Source organism: Erinaceus europaeus, chromosome 1, assembly GCF_950295315.1.
Source record: "Erinaceus europaeus chromosome 1, mEriEur2.1, whole genome shotgun sequence".
Taxonomy (NCBI): Eukaryota; Metazoa; Chordata; class Mammalia; order Eulipotyphla; family Erinaceidae; genus Erinaceus; species Erinaceus europaeus.
This window is the reverse complement of record NC_080162.1, coordinates 26,901,538-26,915,619: the sequence shown is the minus strand read 5'-3', so window position 1 is coordinate 26,915,619 and position 14,082 is coordinate 26,901,538. Positions and strand designations below refer to the sequence as shown.

General features: G+C 40.7%; 1 protein-coding gene across 2 annotated transcripts in view; it reads right to left on the bottom strand.

Annotated features, from left to right (window-relative positions):
- The window catches only part of POLR3A (RNA polymerase III subunit A), a 68,511-nt gene that overhangs the window by 33,000 nt on the left and 21,429 nt on the right, over nt 1-14,082 (bottom strand). For both annotated transcript variants that reach the window (XM_060206172.1, XM_060206118.1), the window contains exons 11-16: nt 11,279-11,419; nt 5,901-5,970; nt 5,316-5,443; nt 5,075-5,213; nt 4,459-4,623; nt 1,669-1,841 (exon numbers count right to left, since the gene is read on the bottom strand). In XM_060206172.1, the coding sequence (XP_060062155.1) occupies nt 1,669-1,841; nt 4,459-4,623; nt 5,075-5,213; nt 5,316-5,443; nt 5,901-5,970; nt 11,279-11,419 (816 nt within the window). The remainder of the gene's footprint in view (nt 1-1,668; nt 1,842-4,458; nt 4,624-5,074; nt 5,214-5,315; nt 5,444-5,900; nt 5,971-11,278; nt 11,420-14,082) is intronic.

Here is a 14,082-nt window from a genome sequence, read left to right as displayed (position 1 = left end):
GCCCTATCTTTAATAAAGATCTCCATGTTTCACAAGGTTTTAAGGCAAAAGAAAACTTTGTAAACTTTTATGGTAAATTAGTAAAACTTTCAGAAACTCTTAAGTGATAAGAAAAAAAAGTAGAAAAGATACAGTGTTATGTCTAACGTCCTATTACAATGTTTCTATATATCACTATGTGCAGATAAACATCAGCATAAACTAAAGTATAATATGTAGTATGAAGCAGAAAACTCCTTACACTACTTGTAATACACAACCCAGATTTGAGCCCAATCCCCACAATACTGGAAAAAGCTTCAATGCTGTGGTGTTTTTCCCTTATCTGGAAAACAAAAACAAAAATGGTGATGGGGGTCCAGGAAGTGGCGCAGTGGATAAAGTGTTGGACTCTCAAACATGAGGTCCCAAGTTTAATCCCTGGCAGCGTATGTGCCAGAATGATGTCTGGTTCTTTCTCTCCTACTATCCTTCTTATCAATAAATAAAATATTAAAAAAAAAAAAAAAAAACAGTGACGGGGCTGGACAGTGGTAAATCTTGTTGAATGCACACATTGCCATGTGCAAGGATACAGGTTCCAGTCTCCAGTGATACCCACAGGGGGCAGCTTCACAAGTGGTGAAGTAGTAATGCAGTTCTCTTTCTGTCCTAGCAAATTAAAAAAAAACATTGGTGAAACCCCAACAGAAAGTAAGCATGTGGGAGTCGGGCTGTAGCACAGCGGATTAAACGCAGGTGTCACAAAGCACAAAGACCAGCGTTAAGGAGCCTGGTTCAAGCCCCCGGGCCCCCACCTGCAGGGAAGTCACTTCACAGGCGGTGAAGTAGGTCTGCAGGTGTCTATCTTTCTCTCCCCACCTGTCTTCCCCTCCTCTCTCCATTTCTCTCTGTCCTATCCAACAACGATGGCAACAATAGTAACTAGAATAAAACAAGGACAACACAAGGGAATAAATAAATAAATGAAAGTAAGCATGCAATGAAATGAGTCTATTGGAATATTTTTTTAAATTTCTTTATTGGGGAGTTAATGTTTTACATTCAACAGTAAATACAATAGTTTGTACATGCATAACATTTCCCAGTTTTCCATATAACAATACAACCCCCACCAGGTCCTCTGTCATCCTTCCTGGATCTGTATTCTCCCCATTCTTTTTGGATGGACCTTGAAAAATTCATGTTAAGTGAAATGAGTCAGAAACAGAGGATGAATATGGGATGATCTCACTCTCAGGCAGAAGTTGAAAAACAAAATCAGAAGAGAAAACACGAGTAGAACCTGAACTGGAACTGGCATCTTGCACCAAAGTAAAAGACTCTGGGGTATTTGGAGGGGGAGAATACAGATCCAAGAAGGATGACAGAGGACCTAGTGGGGGTTGTATTGTTATATGGAAAACTGGGAAATGTTATGTATGTACAAAACTATTGTATTTACTGTTGAATATAAAACATTAACTCCCCAATAAAGAAATTAAAAAACAAAAAACAAACAACAGCAACAACAACAACAAAAAAACAAGTAAGAAATACTCAACCATCACAGGGCTGCAACGGGCTAAAGCTTCTCTGCCTTTACTTCCCGCTCCCCTCTGCTGCTTGCCAGCACGAGCCGCTGAGCAGTAAGTCATCGCTAAGCTAACTCGGGAGTGCCCGGCTCACCTCCAAAGTCTCCTCTGCAGTGCAGCCAGGCTGTTGCTGCAGCTTGCCTGTGTTTAGAGCTTCGATGTACTCGTCGCATTTCTTGTAGCCAGCATTCAGCAGCTCATACTTGGCTTTCAGCAGTCCTTGACCAGGAGTGACATCACCAATACCAATCGAGAAACCCCGGTTAGCTGCAGAGTGGACGGCAGGTAGGGAAAAACAAGAGCACTGTCACTGCGTACAAACACTGTGTGGGACCAGGTGTACACCGTCAAAGAGTAGGTCACGATTTAGTTAACTACAAATGGACTACATCTGCCTCTAGAGCTATACTAAATTAACGGAAGACTGGACATCTTCTCAGAGACGTTATGAGTGAGAAGCACAATAATGTTCCCAACTAACTGATGACAAAGTCAGTGGGCAGTAAATGCTCAAGAGCAGCCTGAGAAGGTAATACATGGGGATTGAACCGTCTCACTCTGGCTCCTTTTTCTTTTTCATGTATTATGTGTATGTGTGTGGGGGGGGTGTCTCACATGGGGCGGGACGACACCAGAGCATCACTCTGGTAGATGGATAACCAGGGATCAAAATGGGAACATCATACAGTTGCAAACTCTGCCAGTAAAGCCATTTTCCCAGCCACTCACTTCTGGCTCTAAGACCTTTGTGCCTGCCACCCTTTTCAGAAATCATTCTAAAATACAGAGAACAAAAAACAAACATGCATTGAAACAAAGCATTGAACTCTTAAAGAATGAAGCCCCCAGTTTGGTCCCCAGAAGCTCATGTATCAGAGTAATGCAGTTTCTCTTTTTTTCCCTACCCCTCACTTATAAATAAATAAAATCTTAAAACTGGCCGGGCAGTGGCACACCTGGTTAAGCACTTACATTATAGTGTACAAGGATCCGAGTTCAAGCCCCTGGTCACACCACCTGGGGAAAACTTCATGAGTGGTGAAGCAGGGCTGCAGGTGTCTTTCTATCTCTCTACCTCTCTCCCTATCTCCCACTCCTCTCTTAATTTCTGTCTCTATCCAATAATTAATATTAAAAAAAAAATCTTAGAACTGAAATAAAGTAAGACAAATGTGAACTCAACCTTTGAGAGAACTAACTGTCAGTAATCCTTACCCTGGTGTGCACAGAATTGTCAGTAACCCTCACCCTGGTGTGCTCAGCAAGTAGGTGGATGATAACCAAATATAAGAGTAGACTAAAGATGTCTTAGGTATGCAAAAATCTCTTGACCCTTGGCATGTTCAATACATGAACAAATAAAACTAGAATAGTACAAAGGTGGAGGCTCCAGTGGGATCATCACAAGGCGCCCTGGTACCACCAGTCTATTAAGACATTTTAAGATGGCCCAGTGGTGGTATACCTGATTGAGTGCAGAGCACAAGGATCCAAGTTCAAGTTCCTGGTCCCCCATCTGTGGGGGAAAATTTCACGAGTGGTTAAGCAGTGCTACAGGTGTTTCTTTCTCTCTATTCCCCCTTCCCCCTAGATTTCTGGCTGTCTCTATCCAATAAATAAAGATAATTAAAAAAAAAATTTTTTTAAAGACACTTCAGGTGGCCCAGTGGGCAGAGTGCCAGACTCACATGCACAGAGTCTGGTCACTAACATCGCCTATGCCAGAGTGATGCTCTGGGGCTCTCTCTCATTAGTAAGGAAGGAATCTTAAAACAAGAAACTTCATGTAAACATCTAATCTGGTACACAGTAGGAGGCTAACGCAGATTTTGAGGTGACAACCTGCCAGTAGCTTCGCGGGCAGGAGACAGACGACCAGGGACTCATGGCTGAGCTGGGAATGCAGTTTAATCTTTGTTGACAAGCGGGGATGCAGTTCAACAATCTAATCTAACCTAATCTCTCTTCATTAGAAAGCTCTGTCTTTCATGTCTCCTAAGGCGGAAGTGTCAGGAAGAGGAAGTACGTAGGATAGGGGGTGAGGAGAAGGAAAATAGTGCACAAACCAGTGGGGATTAAACCAATGAAAACAAGGAATGTAAATAAACTACGTCAAGCAATGCAACAGAAGGGGTCTTAGAAGCAGAATTTAGAAGCATACCAACAACAACCAAAAAGCAAATTTAACCTTTGCAACAAGACAAGTTAATATCACTTTAATCAGAAAAAAAAAAAAAAAGGTGGCCCCAGGCAATGGGCCATCTGGTTGAGTGTACACATTGAGTGCAAGGAGCAAGGTTCAAGCCCCTGGCCCCCACCTACATGGAGGAAGTTTCATGAATGGTAAAGCAAGGCTGCAGGTGTCACTGTCTTTCCCCCTCCCCTCAGTTTTTCTGTCCAAAATTAAAAAAAAAAAAAAAAAAGGCAAGGGTCGGCCAGAAGGTGGCACAATGGATAAAGTCTTGGACTTTTAAACATGAAGTTTGATCCCTGGCAATGCATACACCACAGTGATGCTCTGATTCTCTCTCTCTCTCTCTACTTCTCTCAATAATAGAAATCTAAAGAATAGAAATCTAAAAAATTAATTAATTAATTAATTAAGGGTTACAAAGAGAGTGTCTTCCATAGCACAATAGACTTTTATGTCTGAGACATGACCAAAAGTCAGAACTAAGCAGTGCTCTGGTAAGGGGCAAAAAAAAAAGAGTGAGAGAGATAGAAAACAATAATGATTTATCCTGAAACAAGTCTTTTCTTTGTGTTATCTGTGCAGAGTGATGGTGGGGGTATGTGCATGTGTTAACAACAACAACAAAAAATAAACAAGACTTCTAAAAGCCCAACGATAGCAACTAAGCACCAAGGACACTGAGATACTCACAGAGGTAAACAGGGGCCAGCCTGGCCAGCCGGGACATCGCATCAGCAGCTTCATTCTGACCCCAGTCTCGAAGCAAGATGTAAAAAATATTGTTCTTGGATCCTGAGCCCAGCGTTCCTTTGTCCATGCTGCCACTCATGAGCTCACTGTTCTGGATAGTAACATCTAGGAAGATAACGACGATGATGTCTTTAAACAATTACTTATTAATTTGGTTAACGTCAAGATGGTATTTTACCATTCTCTATTTTATTATTTTTATTCTGGATAAAGACAGAAGGATGGAGGAATAGAGAGGAAGAGAAAGAGATACCTGTAGCACTGCTTCACTACTGGTGAAGCTTTCCCCCTACACGTGAGGGCCAGTAAGGGCAACAAAAAGGAATAAAAAAATATTTTTTAAAAATGAAAAATAAAAAGTTAGGGGAATGGAGTGGTCATTCAGTGGCATCATACTAGTTATACACATGGTCTGTTCACTGGCACTGCATTAAAAAAAAAAAAAAAAAGGTAGCTACTATTGGCGGCCAAGTCCTCACCCCACCCCAGTTGTAAAAGGCGAAAGATGTATACAATCTGAAGAGAAACCAGAGTATTACCAATTGTCTTAACTCACAGGAATCATTGACACAGAGATCTTCCCCTTTGCCACAGTACTGCTTGCCCTTGGTCCGGAGGTTGGCCCTCACTGGATTATCATCACTAGGTCTGAGGATGACACTGAAAATCTGCTTTCCAGTCCACAGGGTGACAGGCTAAAGGAGAAAAGGAAACCAGAGCATCAACTGCTACATCTGATCTCAAGTACCCTTCATGAAAAAAGACACACACACACACACACACACCTCAGCACAAACCTTTAAGATTGTAGGGGGCGGGAGGCGAACTTTGATTTTCTCATCCTTTCCAACCAGTATTGAAGCAATGATTTGACAAGCCTTGGCTCGGTCAAAGAATGTATCCTTAAGAGTGAGGAGATAGGCACCTACATACATTACGAAACAACACAAAGCAAAGCAAAGGAATGACAGTGTGGGGGAAAATGTATCACCAAGTTCCAATTTCAAAAACATATCTATTTTATTTGAACTAATACTAAGAAGAGTGAGATTCACACACCCACACACACACATATACATATATATATATGTAGTTGATTCCTTCAACTAGAATTTAAGCTCCATAAGTAAAGAGACTATTTTACTATCTGCTATACGCTCAGTGGTTAGGGAAAAAAAAAAAGCATAATTTATGATAGGAGCTCAATAAATGCTCGCAGATTCAATGAGTAATCTAGCAATACAGAAGATCTCAAGCAGGTTTACAGTCAGACTTATCAAATAGAAAGGAGCACAATTAAATAGCTTTTCAAGTTGTGGCATGGGCTGCTAAGTCAGAGTCATGTTCCACAATCTCCTTTCAAGTAAATTTCATGAACCCACCTGTTAAAAAATCCTGAATTGCAGCAATTAGTGGTTCTCCATTTCTTGGGGTTACAAGATTTGCTTTAGTCTAAGGGGAAAATGTGTATATTATGTTAGCTGTTCAGTTTTTTAGAAACCTTTATTTATTAATGGTGGAGATAAGCATTTTTTTTTCTTTATTCTTTATTTTTAACCAGAGCACTACTCAGCTCTGGTTTATGGTGGTGCAAGGGATTGAACCTGGGACTGCAGAGCCTCAGGCATAACCATTATGCTATCTACCGCCACCTGGGATGAGCATTTTTCTGACTTTTATAACTATTGGGGAGGAGGAAAAGGGAATGGTCTGCTAAGAAGCAGCCTAGATCTTTGTGACTGGCAGTATATGCACTTAACCAGGTACACCATTGCCCAGCCCCCTCTTTCATTTTCTCTACTTTTCTTTCTCATGTTTTTTTTTCCCCTACTTGAGCACTACTCAGCTGTACATATTAACTTTTTTTTTTAAACAAGAGCACTGCTCAGCTCTGCCTTATGGTTGTGGGGGTGGGGGGATTGGACCTGAGACCTCAGAGCCTTAGGAGTGTCTCTTTGCATAACCGTTATGCTATTTACCCCGCCTAGTATTAACTTTTAACAAGAAATTTTTAAAATCGAACTTAACTAAGATGTAGTAAGTACATTCAGTGGGCAAAAACTGATGTTAATTGTTCAGTATATAACCAAAATTTACACATTTGTAGAGGGGCTTGTATGCATTTGTGGGTTTGTTTGCTTTTCGCCAGAGCACTACAACTCTGGCCTAAGGTTGCTGAGGGATTGAACCTGGTACTTTAGAGCCTCATGCCTGACAGCTTTTTGCATAGTCATTATACTATCGCCCCCACAGCACCTGTGGGTTTTCTGGGTCTCCTCTTCCATCAGTGATTAGATGGCTGCCTTCACCTGAACAAAGAGTGGTGCTCTTTCAACTGGGATAGGGAGAGAGATCACCTCGTTTGGAGAAACTGCCTGGGGTGGAGAAGTGGATCATCTGGAGTGTAGGAGGCTGAGATCTGTATGTGTTGGGGTCACATCCAAATTAGAGACCCACCTAGCTTTGAGTCAGTACAGGAACCACCAAAGTAAAAGACTCTGGGGTGGGTGGGTGGGGAGATTACAGGTCCAAGAAGGATTCAGAGGACCTAGTGGGGGTTGTATTGTTATATGGGAAACTGGGGAATGTTATGCATGTACAAATTATTGTACTTACTGTTGAATGTAAAACATTAATTCCCCAATTAAAAAAAAAAAAAAGGAATAAAAAACTGAGCAGATTTATTCTAGTGGATTGCTCCATCCCAACATACCTGGAACTCATGTCTTATTGTTAATTTTAACAAGAAATATTATAATAAAGTGTTTATGGTATGGACGTTTAATGCAAAGTCAAATGGTTGGCTGCAGTTTAATAGTTATTATCACTAGCAACATTCTAAACTTTCTAATTTTTTTGTTTTACGTACTTATTTATGATTGGGTAGAGACAGAGAGAAATTGAGAGGAAAGGGGGAGACAGAGAGGAAGAGAGACAGAAAGACACCTGCAGCTCTACTTCACACTACTTGTGAAGCTTTCCCCCTGCAGGTGGGGACCAGGGGCCTAACCTGGACCCTTGCATACTGTAATGTGTGTGCTTATCCAGTTGCACCACCACCTGCCCCCCTAAACTTTACTATTACAAAATATTCTTGTTAGAATGAAAAACAGAGGCTGGGGAGATTGTTATGCAAGAAGACTTGCATGCTAGAGGCACCAAAGGTCCTTGGTTTATTCCTTAGCACCACCAAAAGCTGGAGCTGAGTAGTGCCCTAGGAGGAGAAATTGCTTGGCACATTAAAATAAAAAACACAGGGGACCAGAAGATAGCTCACTGGTAAAGCACACACTTGACCATGCCTGAGGACCTGGTTTGAACACCAAGCCACCACATGGATATACCTACATGAGAGAAGTTTCATGATTTGTGCAGCAATACTGTAGCATCACTCTTCTTCTATTTTTCTTATAGTAAAGTGATTTGTTTATTTATTTATTTTTTTAACCAGAACACTGTTCAGTTCTGGTTTATGGTGGTATAGGGGACTGAACCTGGGACTTTGGAGGCTCAGGCATGAGAGTCTCTTCGCATAACCATTATGCTATCTACCCTCCGCAATAGAGTGATTTTAAAAAAAAAATCTCTTTTCTAAATTTTATTTAATTTTAGTCATTTTCTTGGGTAGGACAGAGAGAAATTGAGACTAGGAATGATAGAATCACACAGGTATGGAAGCTCAGCGACAACCCTGGGAGCAAAAATATAAAGAGCAGCAAGCTTGGGTGGTAACAGACTACACACTGAGCTCACGTATCTGACACCCTGGGGGCCTCGGGTTCAATCCCTAGCATCACTGTATGCCGGAACTGAGCAGTGCTCTGAGATTTTTCTTTCTCAAACAAAATAAATTAAAAAAAAAAAAAAATCAAGGGGCCGGAGGTGGCGCACCTGGTTAAGCGCACACATTACAATGTGCAAGGATCTGGGTTCAAGCCCCTGGTCCCCACCTGCAGGGGGAAAGCTTCATGAGTGGTGAAGCAAGTCTGCAGGTGTCTCTGTGTCTCTCTCCTACACTATTTCCCCCTCCCCTCACAATTTCTCTGTCTCTATTCAAAATAAAGATTAAAAATAATAAAAAAAAAATCAAAATTTTAAAAGGCTAAGAAGGAAAGAAAGGGGAGTTGGGCAGTAGCACAGCGGGTTAAGCGCAGGCGGCACGAAGCACAAGGACCGACATAAGGATCCCGGTTCGAACCCCGGCTCCCCACCTGCAGGGGAGTCGCTTCACAGGCGGTGAAGCAGGTCTGCAGTTATTGATCTTTCTCTCCCTCTCTGTCTTCCCCTCCTCTCTCCATTTCTCTCTGCCCTATCTAACAATGACAGCATCAATAACAACAATAATAACTACAACGACAATAAAAAATACAAGGGCAACAAAATGGAAAATTAAAAAAAAAAAGGAAAGAAAGGAAAAAAGTCAACTCTCTGGTGTGCATGGAGCTGTCAAATGAAAATTGGTGTGTAATCCTCCCCACTCTTTGCAGCGATGAACAGTTTGTTATTTTTTTTTTTAGAAACATTATTTTACACACTTATTTACCAGAGATAGTTGGATCATGTCACAGATACGACCTTCTTTTAATAAATAATAAAAGAGAGACAGAACTTTGGTTATGGGTGAGGTATGGAACTATTTACCTAGTAATCTTTTGATCTTATAAACCACTACTAATCACAAATTTTTTAAATGGCTTGGAAAATAAATAGATAAATGACCAAAAAGGAGCTAGATGGTAGCACAGCTGAGGGTACATGTTACAAATGCGCATGGACTAGGGTTCAAGCCCCTGAAGTGTTTCTCTGTTGGTATGCATGAGACCCCTTCTGTTTCATTTGGTTTAAATCCCCCCTGCTTAACACTATTTTATTTACATAACCACTGTTAACAAGTTCCACCCTCCCTCCAGGGCATTTGTGGTTCAGTGATAGGATTCTCGCCTAATCTGGCCCCTCTTTGTCACACTCTGATTTTCACCAGTCACTTTTCTCTCTACCCTCTCTATGTCACATCCTGTTTCCACCTTACTTGGCAAGTATATATAAAGACAGCATTGTGAGTTTTACGGTACTGTACTTTGAGTTTAACTTAGCTCGTCTTAGATTGTGCTGCGTCCTGCATGAATAAAGACATACTGCCTACAGCTCAACCATGAGTCCCTGGTCATCTGTTACCTACCTGTGAAGCCAGCCCGGCGAAAACAACCTAGCCCATCGAAAACAACATAACCCGTCGAAAACAACATTTCTCTCTCCTACCCTCAATTTCTCTGTCCTAACAAATTAAAACAAAATGAAGTGGTCCGGGAGGTGGCACAGTGGATAAAGCATTGGACTCTCAAGCATGAGGTCCTGAGTTCAATCCCCGGCAGCACATGTACCAGAGTGATGTCTGGTTCTTTCTTTCTCTCCTATCATTTCTCATGAATCAATAACTAAATTTTTTTTTTAAATGTACTTTAAAGAAAAAAATTAAAAACAAAACCATGTATACCTAAAATAAAGTACAAAACTCTAAAAACTCAACGGTCTGGGGCAATTAATTCAGTTTATAAGGGGAAAAGTCCACACAGAAGGTACTGTGTGCCCCTGTATGGCTCTTTTACATAGTACGAGAGTCCAGCTGTAAGATTCTCAAAATAAAATGGTAAGCGTCAATACAAAATAAAATGGTAAGCATCAATACAAATAAAATGGTAAGCATCAATACAAATAAAATGGTAAGCATCAATACAAAATAAAATGGTAAGCATCAATACAAAAAAAAAAAATGGTGCTTATTAAGTGCTTTAAAAGTCAAAGAAGCAGGGCCAGGTGGTGGCACACCTGGTTGAACGCTCATGTTACAGTGCACAAGGACCCAGGTTCGAGCCCCCGGTCCTTATCTGCAGGGGGAAAGCTTCACAAGTGGTAAGGTGTCTCTCTTTCTCTCTCACTATCACCCCTTCCCTCTCAATTTCTGACTGTCTCTATCCAACAAATGAATAAAGATAAAAAAAAATTTTTTTTTTAAAGTCACAGAAGCATGTAAAATATTCTAGGCAAATTTCCATTCACAACGTTGATTAAATAGTATTGGTGCTGGGCTGGAGAACAGCATAATGGCTCTGCCAAACGACTCTCATGCTTGAGGCCCCAAAGGTCCCAGGTTCAATCCCCAGCAACACCATAAACCAGAGCTGAGCAGTGCTTTGGTCTTTCTTCTCTCTTTGTATCTTTCTCATTAAAGTAAAAAAATATATATATTAAAAAAATAAAATAAAATGTATTGATGTATATGTGTGGGGAGAGAGCTCAATGGACAGAGCATGGAAATCTATGGACTGAGGCTCTCAGCTTGAGCTCTGGACACTGCATGTACCAGAGTGAACCTCTATGGCCTTTCTCTCCCCGCCCGCCCATGTATTTGTGTGTAACTCTATCTAATATGAAATAATCAATTTTAATGTATTGGTGCTTAAAATATCTTTACCTACTAGAAAATCTAGGTATGTAGACTATCTTCTTTTCCTGTGACACCCAAAAGTCAAGCCACTTTTTATCTGAACTATTGTTATAACTGCTGTTGAAGCATCTATTTTTCTCCCAGGAATCTGCTACAGGTCAGAATATGACCACTCCCCACTGTAAGTACCTAGATTGACTGCAGACACTAATTAACCACCATTATAAGGTTTTTCGGGTTTTTTTAAAGGACCTGCTCCTGCCTTCCCTTCCTTTGAAGCTGTCACATGGAATCTGAGAGCAGCCCCCTACATACCCCCATCAGAACAAGGGCCTCTGCTTTAGCCTCTTCTGTTTGGGGAAGATGAAGGTTCATTTCATCACCATCAAAGTCTGCATTGTAAGGTGTACAGACACACTCATTAAATCTGAAGGTTCGGTAGGGTTTGACTCGGGCCTGTGGAAATAGAAGGAAGGGCAAAATCACTTATCCAAACAGTTCCTAGTTTCAAACCATCAAAAACAGCTTCCTGGGAAACTGGCACTTTAGAGCCAGAAAACATGTTTCTAATATGTTCTATTAAGTAGTATACTGAGTTGAAGTAATGACATATTTTCAAAGGAAAACATTTTATGACAGTCCAATATAACTTTTTTTTTTTTGGTGCTGAAACCCGGGATCGAACCCCAGTATAACTCTTGTGAGCAAATTCAAGGAGCACTACTAGATTAAGCCAGTGTAATGTATGAGACAAACACCAACACAGGGGCCATATGAATAGGCTCCCACTGACCAATGTCACAGTTTGATAATGAAATAGATTCACAGCCGCTCAGGAGGTAGTGCAGTGGGTAGTGCAGGACTTGTATGTATGAGGGGCCGAGTCTGATTCTTGGTATCACATATGCCAGAATAATAATACCTTGGTCTTCTTTCCTATGCTAATAAATAAGTCTGACAGGTGGCACAGTGAATACAGTGAATAAAGTGTTAGATGCTCAAGCATGAGGTTCTGAGATGGATCCTAGGCAGCACACATATGAGGGCAAAGCTCTGGTTCTCCTTCTATCTCTCTCACTAGTAAGTAAATATAGTATTGGCGGGATAGATGGAACAATGGTTGTGCAAGGAAACTCGTGCCTGAGGCTCAGTGCTCCACAGCACCATTATCCAGAGCTGATCAGTGCTCTGGTAAAATAAATAACAAGAAAATATGCCCAGAATCTAAAATAAATAAATAAAATTCATCAATTTTTAAAAAATGAAAAGTGGGGTCTGGAAAAACACAACCATAGGGGCCAGGTGATGGTGCACCTGGTTAAGCACACACATTACAGTACACCAGGGCCCAGGTTCAAGCCCCTAGTCCCCACCTATAGAGGGGAAGCTTCACAAGTGGTGAAATAAAGCTGCAGGTGTCTCTCTGTCTCTCTTCCTCCCTAATTCCCCCTCCCCTCTCAATTTCTCTGTCTCTATCCAACAATAAATAAATAAAATCAAAAAACGAACAAAAAAGAAACTTCAATATATATATATATGTAACTCTAAGCCTAAAAAAATTTTAAAATAAGTAAAAACTAAAAAAGAAAGAAAAATACTGTCATAAAAGTGTGCTTGAATACTGGCTGGCAATGCCTGTAGATTTAGCATCTTTGCCAGTGGGAGAATTTATGAATATTTAAAAAACAAAGCTGGGGCCAGGCGGTGGCACACCTGGTTAAGCACATACACTACAGTGTGCAAGGACACAGGTTCAATCCGCTGGTCCCCACCTGCAGTGGGGAAGCTTTACAAGTGAAGAAGCAGGGCTGCAGGTGTCTCTCTCTGTCTCTCCCCATAAGTCCCCTCCCCTCTCAGTTTCTGGTTGTCTCAATCCAATAAATAAAGAAAATAAATTTTTTTTAAAAAATAGGTGAGTTGGCAGTAGAGCAGTAGGTTAAGCACAGGTGGTGCAAAGTGCAAGGACTGAATCCTGGTTTGAGCCCCCGGCTCCACCCCTGCAGGGGAGTTGCTTCACAGGAGGTGAAGCAGGTCTGCAGGTGTCTATCTTTCTCACCTCCTCTCTGCCTTCCCTTCCTCTCTCCATTTTTCTCTGTTCTATCCAACAACGACAACATCAGTAACAACAACAAGAAGAACTACAACAATAAAACAAGGGCAACAAAAGGGAATAAATATTTTTAATTTAAAAAAATAATAAAAATAAAGCTGTATTTTCTATTTTAAACGCCCAAAATAAAAAAATGCTTAAAAAAAGAAAAGAAAGAAACTGCTAGTTTTAAAATTAAATCACACCCTGTCCCACTCCACCCAAACAAAACAAAACAGTATGTCTTTTTAAGGTCTAAACTGAAAGAGTACTACAAAGAAAGATCATTCAGAAAAACAACCAAAAAAAAAAAAGAAAGAAAGAAAGAAAGATCTTTCAGGGCACGGGTAGAGCCAGACCTGAGCAGTGCTCTGGTATAATGAAGCTGGGAGTGGGGAGAAACACAAAGAAAGATCAGAGAGGTAGTATGATAGTTCCGCAAAAGACTTTCATAACTGGGAGTTGGGCAGGTTAAATGCAGGTGGCATGAAGGACAAGGACAGCGTAAGGATCCCGTTCGAACCCCTGGCTCTCCACCAGCAAGGGAGTCGCTTCACAGGCGGTGAAGCAGGTCTGCAGGTGTCTATCTTTCTCTCCCCGTCTGTCTTCCCCTCCTCTCTCCATTTCTCTCTGTCCTATCCAACAATGACGACATCAATAACAACATCAGTAACTACAACAATAAAAATACAAGGGCAACAAAAAGGGAATAAATAAATTTTGAAAAAAAAAAAAAAAGACTTTCATGACTGATACTCTGACATTCCAGGTTCAATCCTTGATACCCACATAAGCCACCTCTGAGCAGTGCTCTAGTTAAATTAAAAGAAAGAAAAATCAGGTATTTTGGTTTCTCAGGTAAGATGTAAAATTAAATCAAAAGTTAATTTTCTATCACTTCTATTTTACATATGATTGTGCACACATGTCCATATTTTCCCCTTGAAATTAAATGTTAATCACTTTCAAAATAATGTTCTAAATAGTTCCTGTTTTACTGTTGTGTATGAATATGAAATTTAAGTTCCAC